Source organism: Anas platyrhynchos, chromosome Z (genome assembly GCF_047663525.1).
Source record: "Anas platyrhynchos isolate ZD024472 breed Pekin duck chromosome Z, IASCAAS_PekinDuck_T2T, whole genome shotgun sequence".
Classification (NCBI taxonomy): domain Eukaryota; kingdom Metazoa; phylum Chordata; class Aves; order Anseriformes; family Anatidae; genus Anas; species Anas platyrhynchos.
Window position 1 is genome coordinate 9,274,400 of NC_092621.1, and position 18,834 is coordinate 9,293,233.

At 48.0% G+C, this 18,834-nt stretch overlaps 1 protein-coding gene across 3 annotated transcripts in view; it reads left to right on the forward strand.

The window, feature by feature from the left end:
* DNAI1 (dynein axonemal intermediate chain 1) overlaps positions 1–18,834 on the forward strand; it is a 137,060-nt gene that overhangs the window by 94,212 nt on the left and 24,014 nt on the right. For all 3 annotated transcript variants that reach the window (XM_038170634.2, XM_072031379.1, XM_072031378.1), the window contains exons 17-19: positions 2,602–2,750; positions 3,602–3,701; positions 18,118–18,303. In XM_038170634.2, coding sequence (XP_038026562.1) covers positions 2,602–2,750; positions 3,602–3,701; positions 18,118–18,303 — 435 coding nt within the window. The remainder of the gene's footprint in view (positions 1–2,601; positions 2,751–3,601; positions 3,702–18,117; positions 18,304–18,834) is intronic.

Below are 18,834 nucleotides of genomic sequence, written 5' to 3' on the forward strand. Positions count from 1 at the left end.
TCTCAGTATTTCTGATAGGGAATTAAAGAAACCCTCTACAGTATAAGGACACTAATAACATCTGTTCACCATCAATGCACATGAGTTTTATGTTAGACTAACATTTAGGATAAATTGAAGTTCTAATAATGAATATTATGAATAAGTTGTGCGTCCTTGGAGTTGTCCTTTCCTCTCAGTATTCCTCCCATTTGTTTTGTAACCCTGTCACCAGTCATCTCGTTACTGGTTTCATGTATTGCCACAGACACATTCTTGCTTTCCTGTTCCATCATAAAAACACCATTTACTATTCACACACACCTACCACCATTTAAATAGGAGAAAAACACTTTCAGCATATTTGAGCAGTGCTGCAGAAGATCAGACAGGCTGCACAAATGCCTGCTCCTTGAATCTACTCGTGCTCTTCAAAGCTGTCTTGTCAGAAGTTAGGCGTCACATTTTCCAGTGGTTTTGTTTTCATCCTGACATGTGTCTAATAACTGTATGCTTTTTAAAGTGAATAGTAGCAGAGGACTTTGCCAGCAGTTCTAGGTAGCTCAGAAACTCTTTTATTTGTTAAAGTCATAATTTTTTCTGAACTTTTGCTCAAGTTCGTGGTCTTCCTTCAACACACATCTGGGGAAGACCACGGCCCAGTCTCACACAGCAGGGACAATACTGAAGGATGGGACGAATGTGGCGCGGGACTGGCAGGCAGTGCCAGAGCACAGCGTATGGCTGAGGGTTCAGACAGGCACACAGGGTCTGTTTCTCAGAAGGGACACCATCCAGGCCCTACAGGGGCCCTTTTGCTGCTCGTTTCATGGGAAAACTGTGGGTCCCTTTCCTGCCAAGGCTTGGACCTCAGCTCTGAGCCAGACTTGCAAGGTGGGTCAGCACACCCGAGTGTCACAGGCCTCCTCTACTAGTGACCAGAGAGCTGCCCCTATCACAGGCTCAGCCCCAACAGGGCTCTGAAAGCAGACCTCTGAGCACTACAGATCTGTTGAATGTAGATAGATCTCGTTAAGATCTTACTGATCAAAGTCATCAGGTATTAGGGACCTTCAATCCACCTACACGGAAAGACAGCCGAATAAAGCAGCCTCTCTCTTGTGATGAATTACTCGTGACCCATTCTGTCTGTTCCCAGCAAAGTGACTTTCAAAACAAGCCAAGTACCAATTTTCCTGGTGGCTGAACATTAAGAATTATGAAGTAAAGTTATGGAACATGCCATTAAAGGAGATTTCACTACCGTAATTACACGCAGCCACAGTGGCTCAGAGACAGGGTATGCAGCAAACTATTAGCAAGCCACAGACACTGTCAGTAAATGTCAGCGGGACATGAGGCACATTCTTGGTTCTGTTTCCTACCACAGTCCCCCTCCGGGGATGCTAGAGCTGCTGCAGTGTGAAGAGTTTAGCACCCTTAATCCAGTACCTGTCCTAGCACACAAGGACATTGGGAACAAAAGGGGTCAGAGTTCCCAGACAGTGAATGTCATGTGTAATAAGTAGTTAAGCCTCCTGATTAGTTAGAGCTTTCATTTGCAAGAATTAAAGTCATGTAACACTTCAGCAATCCTGCTGCATGGGCAGATGATGTTTTGCTGCATTCACGAGGGAGCAGGGAAAGGTGCTGAGAAGTCCTTGTAGTGACGGCACCAAGGCAGACGGATGGAAAATCCTGAATCCACCCGAAACTTGCTGTGTAGGTACAGCTTGCATGTGAGAAAACAACCAAGAGGACTTCATTCATGAGCTGAGGATCCTTGTGGCTAATGAAGGAAGCCCCCAGTTCCCTCCATGGGAGGAAGGCTGGGGAGGATAACCTAATTTTTCTGAGAACGCAGAACTGACAGGATGTGGGTTGAGCCCTGTATCCTGCAGACAAGCAGACCGCAATTTCTCCTCCCTTTCATGAACTTACACACCAGCTGGGGTATGGGGTAGCCCACCTGCCCACCGGGGACATGGCTTAGTGCTGGCCACCCTCCCATGGTTCTCACACCCCTCTGGGAAGTGACGAGTGGCACAAGAGCCCCGGGGCAGAGGTGTGTGGTGCAGGCTGCTCACAGGCTGTCACGGGGTGACGGCAGGGAAGGGAATTTGGGTGTGTTCCCAAAATCCCCCCTGGAGCCAAAGGGTCTGGTAGGTCATTCTTGTGCTGGGAGCGTTATTATTAGAGGTTTGAATTACAGTTGCAACAGACCAAATGTACTGTGCTGTGTGCTCTCTGCAACATGAGAGTTGTTTAACCCTGCCTTTCTGAGAGCCTGTTACAGAGGCACAGCAGGAGCTCAGGCTGGCAAGAGGCGATGGAGCTCCTCCAGTGGAGAGTGGGCTCTGCAGCCTGGCTCCAGCTGTAAATCCAACCAATTTTCATCTCTGTGTTTGGCAGAGAGGAGCTCAATATTGCCTGCAAGTAGGGTGAAACAGCATGTGCTAAATGATTTAGTGTCTATAGCACCTCTGGGTACCAGCTGCCTCTTCCCAGCCAGCCCAGAAGAGACTGGGAGGCCATAAAAGTATTTGCATGCATCTTTCTCCAGGAACTCAAACTCTGTAAGAAAGTCTAGCTGTGATAACTGACTAGTTCTTTCCATTGCAGTGTTCAAAATGCTATTCGAGCCAGTTTCTGGATGTCTTTGAAGCCCATCACATGGCCGTGGATTCAGTCAGCTGGAATCCCTACCACTTGAAAGTCTTCATTTCATGCAGCTCTGACTGGACCGTCAAGATCTGGGATCACACCATCAAGTAGGTCCTGCTGGGTCCTGACGTGGCTGGTGAGGTGTAGCCTAACAATCCAGCTGCACATGTTGGTTCTGCTCACACTGCAGTCTCAGTTTCCCTCCTAGGTGTTGATATTGCTCTCTTCTCTCTGTTCTCTGTGGCTGAGGAATCAAATTGTGCTCCTGAAGTATAATGTATAAGGTTTAGCATCAGCTGGTCCAGAAATTTGCCAAGCAATGCAGTCCAGCAGAGCCTGACTGGCCTGTCTGTCTTCAGACAACAACCTGCTGTGGCAGGGTTATTTTTCTGGAGCAATGATCTAGAGAAATGTTAGGGGCTGGAATATGGCCTGAGGGGCCAGATGCCTCCGAAGAACCAGAGAGGCCCCAGAAAATGGCAACATTTAAAAATACATAATGAAGTTCAGGGTTAGTGGTTGAGAAATGTTTGCTTTCAATCATAAATTGATTTTGTTGTACATCAGTCAGAGTCAAATATTTCGTGTTGCCAATACTGCTCTAATATTCAATGGTGGTGTCAGAAGTCCAGAGAGGGAAAATCACTTTTTCCTCTGTGATTGTTAAGCAAAGAGACTACATCTCACTGTAAGCAATGGAAGCTTTCAAAATGCTTTCAGAAAGAAAGAAACATCCCACTTGTCTTCTCAGCGCAGTGGGACCAATCCAGGCCCATTTAGGTTGATGCTCAGCTCTGCTTTGCCTTTGGCTCAGACCCCAGCTGGTATCTGGCATAGGGAAATACTCCATCTCCCACTTTTGCAGCTAGCCTTGTATATAGGCTGCAGCATGTTTATAGCTCAGTGTTTCACTACCAGAGTGGCATCTGTTTAATTGAGTCTGGGTCTCTCTTTGCAGGACTCCGATGTTTATTTATGACCTGCATTCTGCTGTAGGGGACGTTGCCTGGTCCCCTTACTCCTCCACGGTCTTTGCTGCAGTCACCACTGATGGCAAGGTGAGAGGCTGGGAGCAAAACTGCTCTGATTTGAGCTGGGAGAAAGTCAGGGGAGATCAGGGCTGAGCAAGGGGACAGGTCATCCCAACCCTGGGCAAGCACATCAGCCACCAGCTGGAATCCAGCCCAGTGACTGGGGCCAACTTGTCTGAGGTTTGCCTGGGCTGCTTGGGAGGGCAGGGTCACTTCAGTAGCTTGAGGCCCCCGGGCTATCAATTCCTCTTTTGGCCAACCTGATTTCAGAGGGTGCAGGAGTCCAACAGAATTGAGAAAACTTGGGCAGCTGTATCTCGTATTCCTCCTCCGCATAGGCCAACCACAATTGTAAAAGCAACAAGGCCAGAAATCTCTCAGCTGCATCCCTGCCATGCAATTGCTGATGTTAAACCACAAACTGGGGAACTTTTAGCAGATGCAGCCTCGACAAGCCCTTTGCAGCTGCATGTGGGCATTCTGCCCTAGGTGTGGGTCCTTCTTGGGGGCCAAACACAACCTCTGGCATTAGCTAGCCAAGCCTCCCTGCAGTCCTGGTTTTCTCCTCATACTCCAGCGATGGAGGTACCTAGAGGACAGAAGGGAAAACAGGACAGGGGGCAGGGACACAGGCTGCTTTTTCCTATGCTTTCCTGCCCTTGGTGTGGATATCCCTGGGTATGCATTGCTTTCTTGATACTATTGATACTACTCCCCCTCATTGAGGTGAGTGTTGCAAACACACACAAGTCCCAAATTACTCATGCCAACCACATCAAAGCAGGTGTGCAGCTCTTAGTTCATGCTGAGAGAAAAACACTTAACTCCCTCTATGTAAAAACAGCTCATTAACGAGTGCATCCTCGGGGATGGAGAGATGATTCTCCAGAGGAGGGCACCCCCAGCATGAGCTGACACCTGGGCATTGGTTCCAAGCCTCTAAGGTAATGGGAAGCAATAGAATTAAGTGAATATATTCTTATATTGATACTAAAAAATCAATTACAGTAATATGCCCAGGGTCAGCCAATAGAACTTTGTTCCCATTAAATAAAATGAAATCAGCATTTTCCCTTTGTATCAGGCTGTCTCCAAGAGTAATGACTTGGTAATGAAGTACTTAGAACAATCCTAATGTTGAGATGATGGCAGTTATATTTTTGCCCCTAGCCATCCATCCTAGTAGCTCAGATGGTTAATTCGGGCCTGGCAAGTAGCCAGGACACGTAGCTATCTGTCAACAGTGGTTTTGTACTGTAAGACCACATTGCTCTGTCACCATGGGCTACGTGTTTTGCTGGTGTAAATTGGAAAGTCTGTGCAGTTTGGCCAAATTACTCTAGCAAAAAGATGGCCTTTATATATCTGTATCACTGAATTGATGCCTTAGCAACTTTATTGCAGTTTAACCTTTATGTTGTAGCAAAAAATTCATTTCACAGATTCAGTGGCTCAGGCTGTGAATTTGTCTTTCTCAAGCTATGCAATGGAAATATCTTTACTGGTGCATCTGTCCTCCCTGGGAACTTGAGGATGCTGCAGCCTAAATAAAGCAATGGTGGTGCTTTTCCCTCTGCAGGCAGGATTGAGATTGGGCCCTTTATTCGTGAATCTGTCCATCCCACTTCGCCCATATACCAAATGAAGGGCTTAAAGTGTGTGTGACACATGCTCCAACTTGTTCCCCACGTGAGCTGTTGTGTGAGCTCCCAAACCTGGCAGGAGTTCACAGCTGTGCTGCAGTGCTGGGTTAGCTCTGTGTAGTCCATTTGTGTCCTGGCATCTATCTGTGGGGACAAGGAAGAGATGTCTGCGGGCAGTGGTACATCCGGGCCAGCACGAGCAGGTAGAGGTTTAACATGGGGCATACTTGGATTTCTTATTCATGCGTTCAAGTTTCTGCTGCAATAGCTCATCTCCAGGGAGGCTCCTTGCCACTCATGTGGGCTGGGTTCTTTGTCAGAGCTTTACCCATCATAGAAAAGCTCCTATGGACTTGACAGGAATTTATGCAATGAGGTCTTTCCATCCCAACCCTCATCTTAGCCACGGCTGTCATGACTAGTTGTGTTGCTGCAGAGTCACCTTAGCTGCGTCATCCAGGGGCCTGGAGTTCTTTTGGGGCTATGGATTAGACGGAAGAGAAGCTCATTTGGCAGCGCCACAACCAAGATACACACCTTGAGTAGGATCTAAGTCTGCTTTATGTCTGTAATCCCAGACTCTCAAGAGTGACCATCAGTCAGCCCTGCATTGTGCTGTCTAGCAGGAAAGGTCGAGGCAAGAGCTGCCTTCCCACTGCAGTGCATCGGCCAGGACTGATGCTGATAGCAATGCTGGTCCCCTGTGCTACCCACTAACCACGTTGATTGCAGCAGGGTAACTCTGAGACACGGTTTAGTTTCTATTTTAAAAAGAACCTTTTAGATTTGCAGTGGAAGTGGAATATATAGTTGTTTACGGCCTTTTCATTCCTGGAGATATACCACTTCGTAGCAGAATTCACTTCTTGGGAATAAGTCAGCACCTCGCAAAGGACAGGCTCCATTAATGCTGGGAAAAAAAAATTCTACATTAACAGGATACAGAAAACTACAGGACATACAGCCAGAAAATAAAACATTAAAGGCCTCCTGTTCAGAAACAGCCTTGAGCTTTGCATCCACACGTAATTATGCCTGCAAAACTTGAAGGTTGCCTGGAGGTGGTTTTAAAATCAGGCCCTTATTGTGGTCTTAAAGGGATACCTGGAATATTTTGAAAAATGCCTTTCCTTACCAAAGCTGTTGTGTCCAAAATTTATGTATGTTTTGTCCCCCCAGTTGATAAGACTGACTTGGAAATCAGTCTAAGAATCTCTCAGTCTTCATGCCTCCAGGAGGTGGGGATTTAAGAAAAGCTCTAAGTATCAGGAGCATTATGATGAAACCTGTGAGCTGGCAGATGGGCATTTCTTTCAGACAGCACCACCTCTTTATAAATAACCCAAGTGTGCACGTTCTGCAGCCAATGCAGTGGATACTAAATGCTCCTGTTCCTCTTCATCATGTTCTGGGTAATTTCCTTAGTGTCCTGCTCTGCCTGATGGCCATTTTATTTCAGAACGAGCATAAATGACTTGCAATGAAAATTGAAATAAAATAAAATGATCCCTGAGACGTGCATGTCTGTGCCAGCGCTGCCTGAAAAGAAGCTCCCAGTTGTATAGCTAGGTGCTAAATAAATGGCTTGACTTTAAAAGGAGTGGACAGTCAACTGCTTTTACGGAAGCTGGTCTCTGCTGGATGCACTCAGAGCTGTTGCTAGTGAGCATTTGGCATTGGTTTTAATCAGTTTGCTAAGTCTGCTGCAGTTTTGCTCCGTGATTGCATTTCAAATGACACTTATGTTCCTTGAAGACTCCGTAGTGTTTCCTAAAGCAGACAGGTGGAGAGATCTGTTATTTCTAAACATGAGTCCTGCAGCTCAGTTGGCTGGCAGCAGCTCTGTGGTCCCTCCAGGCTGTCTCCTGCAGGGACCTGGGTGCAGATGCTGATGTGATTAGCACTGAAATAAATGAGGTTAGATAACACCTCATTTCCATGGCTTTAGACTGTAAGTGGTAGAAACCTAACACAATGAAAAAGGCTAGCTGGAATGAGAGACCTGCTTTGGAAATAAAAAAAGACTGTGGAGGTGGATTTGGATGCCAAACTCCTACATTTAGGGTGCAGAAGATCTGGGGACATTGGTCAGTTTATTGTAAGAACAGAGGGCAGGGAAATGGGTAGGGGAGCAATTCAATCCCTGCAGCATTCAGCAGGATTCACCTTTGGGAGCTTGCTCTGAGCCTATCTCAAACTTCCACTTGAAGCAGAAATAAATATTGAAACATAAAAGCTCGAATCAGCTCGAACCTGAAATTTCTTTCTGAGGGTTCTTTAGCTTACTTTCCTTCAGAAAGGACGTGGTGTTGGAAGGTTGTGCTGTAGACGGGCAATGCTACAAACATTCAAGTCTGGCTCACTCTGGGAATGTGGATGTTTTCTTATGCTGAATTCACACACGAATTGTTACGCCTGTTAAATAAGCCAGACACCCCTGTCACAAGTGTTCCCAGATGTCTGGGTCCTGAGCTGGAGGCCACAGTTGCCCCGTGCAGTGACTGTAATGGCACTGACCAGCTGGGCCTGGGGGGTCTGGAGAAAGGATGGCTTTGCAGGGACCTAACAGCAGCCTGAAAATGCCTACAGGGAGGTCATCAAGAAGTTAGAGCCAGGCTCTTCACAGCAATGCATGAAGGAACAATGAGACACATCCTGAGGCTGGATACTAGGAAGAAATTCTTCACTGTGAGGGTGGTGAGGCCCTGTCCCAGGCTGCCCAGAGGAGCTGTGGCTGCCCCATCCCTGGCAGTGCTCAAGGCCAGGCTGGATGGGGCTGGGGGCAGCCTGGGCTGGGGGGAGGTGGAATTAGATTGTCTTTAAGGTCCCTTCCAACCCAAACTATTCTACAACTCTGTGATTCTGTGACAACAGCTGAAATGAATTGAAACAAGAAACCTTCAGACTGGATGGAAGGAAAAAAACCTTTTCGTCATGAATTCAATCAAGTAGTGCAACATCTTACTCAGAGAGGTTGTACCACCTCTCCATGGTGGTTTTCAAGACCAGACTAGGTGGAGCCCTGAGCAGCCACACCTAACCTCAGAGCTTACCCTGCTTTGGGCAGGAATTTGGACTTAGAGACTTCTGGGGGTCTCTTCCAACCTGAATTGTCTCGTAACTCTGTGACACTATGAAATGTCCTTGTGTGAGACGGAGGATCCCAGGAGCTTTACAGCAGGTGACTCAGGAACGTGCATTAAGTACAAGACCATTTGCCATTATGTTTTTGTGGTTTGTGTCCTTCATGACTAATGCAGCAAGAGCAGGGTGATGTTATAGCTGCCCTTAGTAAATATTGATAGCTTCTAGATAAAAGCCATCTAAGTGCACACAGTGCAGAGAAAGCAGGGCAGGCATATGCTCCAGGGCTCCAGGACTCTTCCCCCATTACTGAAGCTGTTGACCTTTCAAGATATGAAATACTTGAGGTGACCTTCAGGAGACTAGCTAATGCGTTGTGCTGCTCAGGAAGCCGGCATGCCCTTTCCTGCCTATATAAGCACATTTTACTGGACAACTGTTTTGTATGAGGAGTCCTGAAGACCATGTTTCTGTTGCATGTTACAGGATAAGATGCTGAAAAACTGTCTGTCGTCTTGATACCCGTTCTTTTCCCAGCTAGGAGAGAAACACCAGTTTAGCACTGCCACGTGCGTGCCTTTATAGAGCAATTCCCAGAGACTTGCCGCCCATTTATCATTGACTGGAAGCCAATCTCTGTCTTTAAAAGCTTGAGTGACTTTGCAGATAAGAGGCTTGCTAAACCTTTCAGATTTGCAAATATTTCAGAGGGTATTTTGGACCTAATCCTGCCTCTCCTCGTGGGGCACGAAACACGAATGCTGGCAGACCTCTCGGCATTGCTCTCTGCTTCTGCCCAGGAGGGTCAGGACGGTGAGCTCCTGATGGCTGCAGATGTCCCTGCCACGTCCAAGTCTTTCCTCCTGTCCTTCTGCAGTAGTCCGTGGGTCCACCCGTGCTCTGGGGACTGCTGCTGTCCTGGCAGGGCTGGGCAATTCCTGCTGTGCGGAAACACTAAATGAGTATAGGTCCCTTTGCCATCACACAGAAGGACCAGAAGTGGGCAGGGACTTCCTGAAAATGGCTTCTAAATTGCATTCACAGCAAAGTGGTTGTTTTTGAGTAAAACCGCTCATTTTCTTCTACCACAAACCCTAAAAGGCCCTTTCTTATTCTCTGCTGGATCTTTGAGATTGATGTGGACTGCTGGGCAGACTCGTGTTTGCTTTTAAACAAGGGCTGGCGACATGTCTAAGCTAAGTGAGGTAGATGGACAGAGTCCCTGAGATTAATGCTGCTTTCCACTTACTGCAAGCCAGCCAGACTGCCCTCCCTTCTCTTCCCGCAGCCACCAGTCTCTGTGCCCTGGGATTTCTCTCCCACAGCAGCTTCTCTTAGTCCAGAAGACTGTTGTGTGTCTGTGCAGGGTCCGGGTCCTCACCTCTGTCCTGCCACAGCTCCCAGGCTTTCATAGGGTGTTCTGGTGGGCTCCAAACCTGAAGATGCGTCAGCCAGCTCAGGACGCTGCTGCTCACTGCCTTGTGTCCCATAGCAACTGAGTGGCAGGTGAGGTGATTTTTGTGAGCACAGTAGTTGGTTTCAGCGAAAAGTCAAACTGATGAATTTAAACCTTTATCAGTGGTTTTGCATGGAACGTTTCTCACGCAGATGCTCCCAGGCCAAGTTTTCATTACTAGAGCTATTACTCTGTCAGCTTATGAAATATAACATTTTAACAAAACCCACCTGCTGAGACTAACTATTTCATTCAGCCACACAGGAATCAACTTTGCCCTTTTCTGCTTGTATGAATGTGTGAAAAAACGTGTGTGAACAAATGGCTTGGGCAGCATCTCCAAAGATTTCTTTGATTAACCTGTTTGACTTTGTGTAAAAACCTACTGGGAGCACTGAGCCCATCAGGAATATCTGAAAGAGTTTAGCAAACTGCTCCTAGATGCTTTTCTGCTCTTTGCAGCTCATATTAGCTGTCACTGGGAATGGCCCCTCATTTAGGTTTGAATTTGCAAGTGGGGGTGACTGGCATTAGGGCCACTGAGAGCCCCCCAGTTGTCTGCTCCTTCCTCCCATACAGAGACAGCAGCTCCTGAACCTTGATGTTTATTGCTTGACATTTTATAACAACCTGAAATCTGTGCTGGTGCTTCTTAAATGCCAGTCTCCAAACCCTGACAGTTCGATACCTGCCTTATGAATAGCTTTGCTGGCTTGCTGCAGGACTGCAAGTGGCGGAGAGATGTGACTGCTTCCCCCTTCAGACTCTGTGCTGCCCCTGCTTGTGCCTCTGCCTGCCTTTGCATGGATCCTAGCATCCAGCACTGACACAGGGCATAGCCAGAACCCTGCCACCATGGGAAGAGATGGAGCCTGATGCTAGATGAAGAGGAGGTAGTTCCAGCCTGACACCAGGGGCTGGGCTGTTGGCAACGGTAGGAAGAGAGCCAGGGGACTGGCACAACTGGGATGTGTTTGTGTAGCAGAGCCCTGGCAGATTTGTCCCAGGAGCTGGTTGAAACAGCCTTGCAGTTCTTCACCATTCAGGTATTTGATTTCGGCTGGTGCAGTAGGGAAGTGCCAGGGGACAGAAGGAAAGACTTTTCGCCCAGTCTCAAGATCATAACAAGGCAGGAGAGAGTAGGCAGCCTAAATGTGCTATTCAGAAAGACTCTGGGACAAGTAATTGAATGATCTATTCATAAGCACTGTCAGATCAAAGAACAGGCAGTCTAGTAAGGCTTTAGTAATGCCATATCACATAAAGCTGATCTAATACAGTTTTTGGAAGTAACAGGCCTGGTAGATCAGAGGAAGGAGACGTAATTCATCTGTACAGGGTGACTTCAGGAATGCTGCTGGCACAAGCCTGTAAGGAAACTACAAGGCAGGTGAGAAGGTGGAAGTGGCACAATGGAAATCGTTCTCAGTGGTGTGCAGCACTGCTAAGGATGCTTCAGGGACAGGGCTGGCACTGAAACTCAGCAGTAGTTGTGGTGGGACTAAGTGGGGAGGACTTATAAGTGCTTTGGTGCCAGAACTGGAACTGTAAATGAGCTCGACAACCTCAGCAGCAATTTGCAATCAATGAGATGAAATTCGATAAAAACGCAAACCAAATGTGCAGTGTGAAATGAGCACTCACTGGGGAAGCAGCAGGACCATGAGGCAGGCAGGGGCTGGGGCTGACCGCACTGCTGTGCTCTCGCTGCTGTGCTTCTGAGTCAAATCCTGGCAGATACTGGGGCAGTCACCCCATAAACACGAGCAGGGCTCAGGCTGGGATTTGGGTGCTGGTCTTTAAGGAGGGGTCATCCCTGGTGTTACAGAAGGGATTGCAGCATGGTGCAGGAGTGCTGGCTGCTCTTATCAGCCTAGCATCGCACGAGTTCAGTGCAGATTAGTTTCTCTGTTTGGCTTTCACCTTTCAGAAGTGATGTGAAAAGTAACAAATTAAATTTGGTATAAAACTGAAGAGCAAAAGGAGGCTTTGTGAGGAGGTGTGAGAAACATTAGCTCAGTTTGTGATTCATTCCAAAGCATGCTATTAATGTTAAAGAGAAAAAAAAAAATAAAAGAGTCATGGGCAACACAAGGAAATCATATTACACCAAACTGAAGTGCAGCCGGCTCTGGGGTAGCATGTATCAGCCATTTAGCACCAGATAACAGCTTTCAGGAGTGTGCAGGACCAAGACATGAAGAAGATTACCCTAATCACTGAGACTGCCGGAGCAGAGCTGGTTGGCAGGAAGTGGTGACTGACAGGAAAATTAGCTCAGATAAACAAGCACTTCCTTGTAAAACAATGTGACAGGGTTTTCTGTGGAGGTTAAATGGTCCTCAGCCTGTCTGAATGAATAACAGCTCTTCTGCATGCTGAGGCTTTGGTTTCTTACTGACTTGTGGGAGCGGAGTCAAATCAGCTGAGGCTGAGGCTGTTTTCCTACCATGTCAAATTGTGAGCGACCCAGTTCTTGGTGAATGAGGAAGAGCAGAGAGATGCAGCCCTGCAGTGAAGCCTTCCCCTCCACCCCCACGTTAAGCCAGGTGGCACAGCTCCTCTCTTCCCTGCTGTGTTGCACACTTCGGAGCAGCAGGCAGAGATGCTGCAGGGCTGAGGGATGCTCTTGGTCCTCTCCTGCACCCCAGGGCATGCAGCCACTGGGCTGAGCTCAAACAGTGGCTTTCCTGGACTCCTGCTCACCCTCCTGAGCTCAAAGCTATCTCTGAACATGCCTGTAACAGAGCTGGGGTCAGTCTGCTCCACTACCATGAAAGTGCAGTGAGAACCCATGTGTTTGTAGGTCTGCCTGGTGCTGGTGTCAGGCAGCAGAGGATCAGCATTCCTGCATCGTCCTTGCAGAAACAGGGAGGCAATGAAGGTTTTCAGAGCCAGGTCCCCTTTCCTCCTGCAGAGCCCCTGCCTGCCCCATGTGTTGGATGTCTTACAGCCCATTCAAATTGCACACGTGACTTGAAGATGTCCTCCTAAAGAAAATTAACTGGAGTGGAGCTGCTCCCCAGACTGACCTGGCTGCAGTGGGACTGTAGCAATGGCATGAAGTAAGTCCTCCAGCATATGGCAGCTTGGCCTCGATGCAAGCTGGGGCTGCCCTGCCTGCCCGGTGCCTTCAGGATGCACCGGTGCTAGACAAGGGTTGGGGGTGACCTGAGAACTTGTTAAATATATGTACTACTTGAGAATTTGAAACAAATCATCTGCAGAGTTTGCTAATGGATGAGGTATCATGATTCAGTCAAGAAAATGAGGGGAATCCATCACACAGACAGCGAAAGCCAAGCAAAGAAGGAGATGTCAGCTGGTAAAGGGCAGAACGATATTAAATCACCCCTCACCTTTTGCTCTTGCACTGATTTTATTCTTTGTTGCCAAGTTACCAGGTACATCTGCTTTGTTCTTGCACACATCCATATATTTCCCCCAGCCTTGGTTCTGGTTGCTGCCAGGTTGTTTTTGAGCATGGGGGCATTGTCCAGACCCGTGCTGGGGGATGCAGGCTTGTAAACCCAGGAGGAAAGGACAGCAAAGGCTGCATCCATGGCAGACCGAGCTTGTGTTCGAGGCATGCAGTAGAAGCAGATTGGGTCCAGGTAGCTCTTGGATTCTCATCCTCATGGTCCACAAATGTCAGCTTGTTTCTTCTGCTGGCAGAGAGCTTGGTTGCTTTTGTGTGATGTTGCTTGGAGTGTGCAGCTCGCCCCTGGGTTTGCTGACTTTTCCTTCCCTGCTGCTGTGCTGCAGGACAGGGGGGACAGCAGAGCACAAGGGCAGAGGTCTCCGAGTCTCCTTGGAGCTGCTGGCAGCTGCTGTCAGACAAGAGCTTGGGATGACTTTTGGGCTGAAAATGCAGCTCGCAGAGCAGGCGGGGAGAAGTGAAGTGTTCAAAACACTGAACACAGTTTAATGCTGGAGATACATTAATAGCCTTGGATTTGCACTGTGCCAAGCTTACAGAGTGGCCATGAGGAGCCTCACTGGGGAGTCTCTGGAGGTGGGATGTATTTGGATGACTCTGGATGCAGCTGAGCTGAATTTCTCCTCCAGCTGTTTGAGAGTCGGGCATCAAAGCTGCTCATTTGTGTCAAATATTTTCTGCATCTGTAGCACAGCAGTTACAGCCATTATCGCCAGTACCATGGAGGCTCTGTTGTTACCCTGGTGGTAATTTAAAAATGTTCTCATTGAATAAAAAGCATCTGACAGAGGCTGCTGGATCCACCTGATCCCATCTCACAGATAACTGGGCATCTGCTTAACTTCAGTGCTCACCTTTGGGGGCTACTGGCTTATCAGAGTTATTGTCTTTCTTTCAAGGAGAAGTTTGCTTTGAACATCTGCCTGGCATCAGACTGTCTGGCACTTTGGGGGTGGGACTCCAGGTTGCCTTTGGTGGTTGTTGCCTGAAAAGCCCTTTCCCACTATTTCAATGCCTAGCAGAACGAATGAAGGTGTCAGCCGTGGTTTGCAGACCCTGAGGGTCGCTGGCTTGCAGGATCTGCAGAAGGTGTCAGAGAAAAGCAGCTTTATTGTCAGGAGGCTCCAGCTGCCTCTGGGGACATGCAGCACAGAGGAAACACTTTTCAAGGGCTACAAATCAGGGGTTTGAAACCCCCACACTGGATTTTTTAAGCTGTTCCTGGATAAGTGCAGGGAGCCCATCACTGGTTTGTAATCACTAACACAGATACGTTTTTGGGGTGCTTTTTGTTCCTATGCAGTGATCAGGACCATTAAAAACCAAGCTGCTGTCCCAGCACAGGGCACTGTGCTGGCACGTTGTTATGTGCTGTCTTCCCATCAAAGTTACATGTTCTGCTTCTGGGACCATGAGCAAATTGCTGTGTTTCCCATGGACTCGTTGAACTGTGAAGTGTCACATGCTGTTAAGCATCGCTGCCTTCCTGCGTTGCTGGAGATACAAGCCTGGGTGATGCCGTGGTACTGAGCGATGAACGGGGGGCCAGATGGGTAGAAGCATCTGCCCTGCGAGCTGTAGGAGTCCACGATGATGCGACACGCTGTGTGTAAGTGATTATGTAAATACACTTGTCTGCCACATGTGGAAATTACACAAACATCAGCCCTCATCAGAAAAGCCAATTGGCACCAGCTGCCTGATGGCATCTGGGTGGCTGCTCTCATCCCCGTGGGTCTGATGCTGGAGTCATGCTCAGGGCCAGGTGGCACTTTTTGGGGTCAGGTACCCAGGGAGGGCTCGTCCTGTGACCCCTGCGGGCTGTCTTTGCAGTAAGTGGTGATCTGTAGTCTGGGGGGGGTGAAGGCCACTGGAGTGGTGGGATGGAGAGAAGCTGTGTGCTGCTGGCAAATCTCTGAGATGGGAAATCCAACTGGAGCCTGATCTGTGTTCCTTAATCCCACGACCTGAGCCAGCTGGGCAGCTTCTGGGCCTAGGGCCCTCAAGGAGAGCTGCAGGATTTCAGTCTCCTGTTCTGAAGGCATAGAGCCCTGCCCCAGACCCCAGGCAGATCTGCAGATGGTGCCAGTCAGCCCTTTGCAGCACCATGAGGCTGCTTCAAGTCTTGTGCAAAGCCCCGTGCCCCTTTTAGGATGCTCCCAAGGCACAGTGTTGGCCTGACCCCATTTTTCCCTCCCCTGAGAGTGCCTGTAAGCTCTAAATCAAAGCCTCTGAAGTCCTTCCTAACGCCCATGGCCCACCCCTCCATCTGGAGCGCCTGCCAGCTGATATGAGGCTGTTGTTTCCAGCTGGAGAACTGGAATAAATTGTTCTTTTCCATGAATCCCTTGGCAAAAGAAAACAAGCCTATTTGTTTAGAAGCTCATAAAAGAGGAGCTTTATAGTAGGAACATTCATAAACTTGTTTGCTTTTGACCTTCTCCACACTGCTGATGGTTTCGAGTTCTTGTCCCAGGCATTCTGCTTGTCTGGGCTGTCGGTGGCATTTTTGAAAAACAGCCTCGCCCCGAGTAATTTGCATTGCTCAGCACCCCCCAGCTGAGCCTTCAGACAATGCCATCTCTGCTACGCTGCAGTGCTGGCTGTGGTGTGCAGGTGTGAGACACCGACAGCCTTGTAAAGCAGCAGTGCAGACCTCGCTGCTGAAACAAAACCCGGCCACTGGCTCCATGCTGCCTTTGTTTTTCTGGATGAATCGATGCTACTCAAGCAAGGGGTGTTTCCTGGGCTTTCAGGTTACTTAGCATTGAGCTTGTGCCATTGTGGGGAGAGGTGAATCACGTCCTTAAATTAATAAAGATGTGTTCTGTGAAGGCAAGCAATTAAGCCTTCAGTAAGTGTGGGTCATGGGGGACTGATGTGCTTAAAAGAGAGCTTGTTCCTTTTTGGAGACAGTAAGACAGCAGGCATAAATACAAGGCAGGACAGAAACCCTTCTTTATGTCTAGAGGAAGGAAATTGAGATTACTTTGGCTGGAGTGTGGGACCTAGAGTTTCAGGTTGAGGTTCAGAATTTAGCTCTGGCATCTGATATTTTGAGTGGATCAGTCTGACATCTTTTTTCCAGCTATTCTTTTGATGACGGGGCACAGGGAAGGGCTCTCCAAACTGCAGATCCTTATCTGTGGCTGATGCTCTGGGTTCCCTTCTGGAATTACAGACTAGTGGATTTCTCTAAAACACGTCTGAGAACACTCTCCACTTCCCAAGCTCCTCCATGTCTGGAAAAGTCTTATTTTACTCCAGCATCAAAGGACTTTTCCTCATCTTGTTTTCTGCACCTGAAAGACCTTTGCTTGATTCCACAGCCCAGCCCAAGTATATCACAAATGGCTATGAAGACACAGAAACACGTGGGACTGCCCGGTACCTGTGCTCTTGCAGCTTGCCCAGCTCTTTGCAGTACACGGATTCAGATAAATTCACCGCCTTGGTGTGTGATGAGAAAGCACATGTAGTGATTTGGTACAGAACCTTTCACGCTCTTTGGAATAAGCTTTTATAGTGTACTGCTGTTGGATTTCAGGTAATTCCTAGATTCAAATTGTGGGCATGGCCACAACATTGAAATAATACATCTCATCTGGCTCCTAAGTGCTGGTAAACAAGATACAGCTGGCAAGAGATACGAAAGTAATTCAGTCCTTATTTCCCCCATATTCCCACTGTACTTGTTAGCATAAAATAATCCCTTCTTTAGCTTTTCTGAAGACAAAAATGGGAAAAGAAGCGTAAAGCTGAAGGTGTGCATGATGGATTCAAGGCGGGAGACCAGCATGCTGTAGAGTGCTCACTTCAGCACCAGGGAAGAGAGGAACATCATGTTTTATTAGCCTTTGCAGGCTGTAGCGATGACATGAGCTAATTGCAATTATTGGGAGACAATGTTAGGTTAACACATTCTCTGGAGTGACTTCCACTCTTCCCACCGGAGTCGCGGCGCAACGTGCATTACCATGTAGTTAGCGATGTGGCAGGTCCGTGTCACTGATGATTAGTGCCATAGGTCTGAGGTCTGTGCCACTGGGAATCTGACTTGAGCAAGGCTTTGGGTCTTCCCCCCTCCATCCTTGCCTCTCCTGCTTGGCCAACATTTACCTGTCAGTAAAAAAACGTCTGTTTTGGCACAGCATCCGCAGCACCTGGACCAGAGAGGATGGACAGCACCAAACTGGTCTGTGCTTGCGTTTGCCTGTACCTCCCTTGCTTTACTACAGGGTACATCCCTGTAGTAAAGGGATGTACTAATTGTACTGTCCATGTTCCCATAATTTCCCTATTAATTGCTGATTTGATCCTTTAATGTTATTATTAAGCTGGAGATGTTAGAAAGCTCTACAATAAAGGGTAATCGGTACTTCTGACAGCGTTTCCCACTCGGAGCATCAATCTGTGTTAGACTGTGTTTTAACACCTGCTTGTCTCATTACTAGCAACACTGGGGAGGGGGATTAAGACCTGTGAGGTTAGCAATGCCAGCTCTGAGTCTTCTCCAGTCCACATCAGCTGTAGCTTTGCAACAGTCTTGGGAAGAGCTTGCACCCACATCAGGGAACTGGTCCTCACTCCGTGAGTCCCTGCAGGAAGGGGACAGTCAAAAAGCTGCTCAAAAGCAGCAGGCAGCTTCTGCACATCACTTACTTAAAAGAGGACAAAGCCTCTGAAGGCGGATGGTAATTGTGTGCTGAAGCTGCCTTTGCTTGGGACCTTTTCTTTCTGTGATTTCTCCAGGCATCATTCTGCTGAGGGATATTCTTGCCTGATTAACCCCTTTGTGTTCTTTGCCTTTTTGTTTTCCAGGCCCATGTGTTTGATCTGAGCATTAATAAGTACGAAGCTCTATGCACCCAGATAGTGGTGGCCAAGAAGAAAAATAAAATAACCCATATCCAGTTTAACCCTGTGTATCCTGTTGTCATCATCGGAGATGAGAGAGGCCACATCACCTGCTTGAAGCTCTCTCCCAATCTGCGCAAGATGCCCAAGGTAAGGACCACTGATGCACCAAACTTCATCAGGTTTCTTCATGCCTCTACAATGTCCCCTCTCCTCTGTGCAAGGAGGTTGGTAAAGCTGTTCTCACAAGGTGTTTAAGACCCCAAGCCTTTGGAGCAGGATGCCTGGGATGTCAGATCCCTGCCTCTGTTCCCATCAGACTAAGAAGGCTCAGTTAGCTCCTGGGCAGGAGCAGGGAGCGGTGAGAAGGAGGTTTGCTCTCTGTGGGGTTATTGCAGGTGAGAAGGTGCTTTCTTACAGTGCTCCAGGCAAACCCACAAACTCTGCAGAGGTTCATATGTTTCCCAAAGCTCACATCTTTTCTGAAGTTTGGGTTTTATTCACAAAACTCCTTGAAACTGAGTAAAGGTGATTTGAAATCCTTCCCAAGTCCTCCCATAGAGCTCATGCTGTCTGTCTGCTTGTAATTCTGGATCATCAGAGCCTGCGCCCTGACCATTGTGTCACTGCGTCCTGTAAACGAGCACATACTACCTTAAATCAGCAAGGAGACTTGAGATG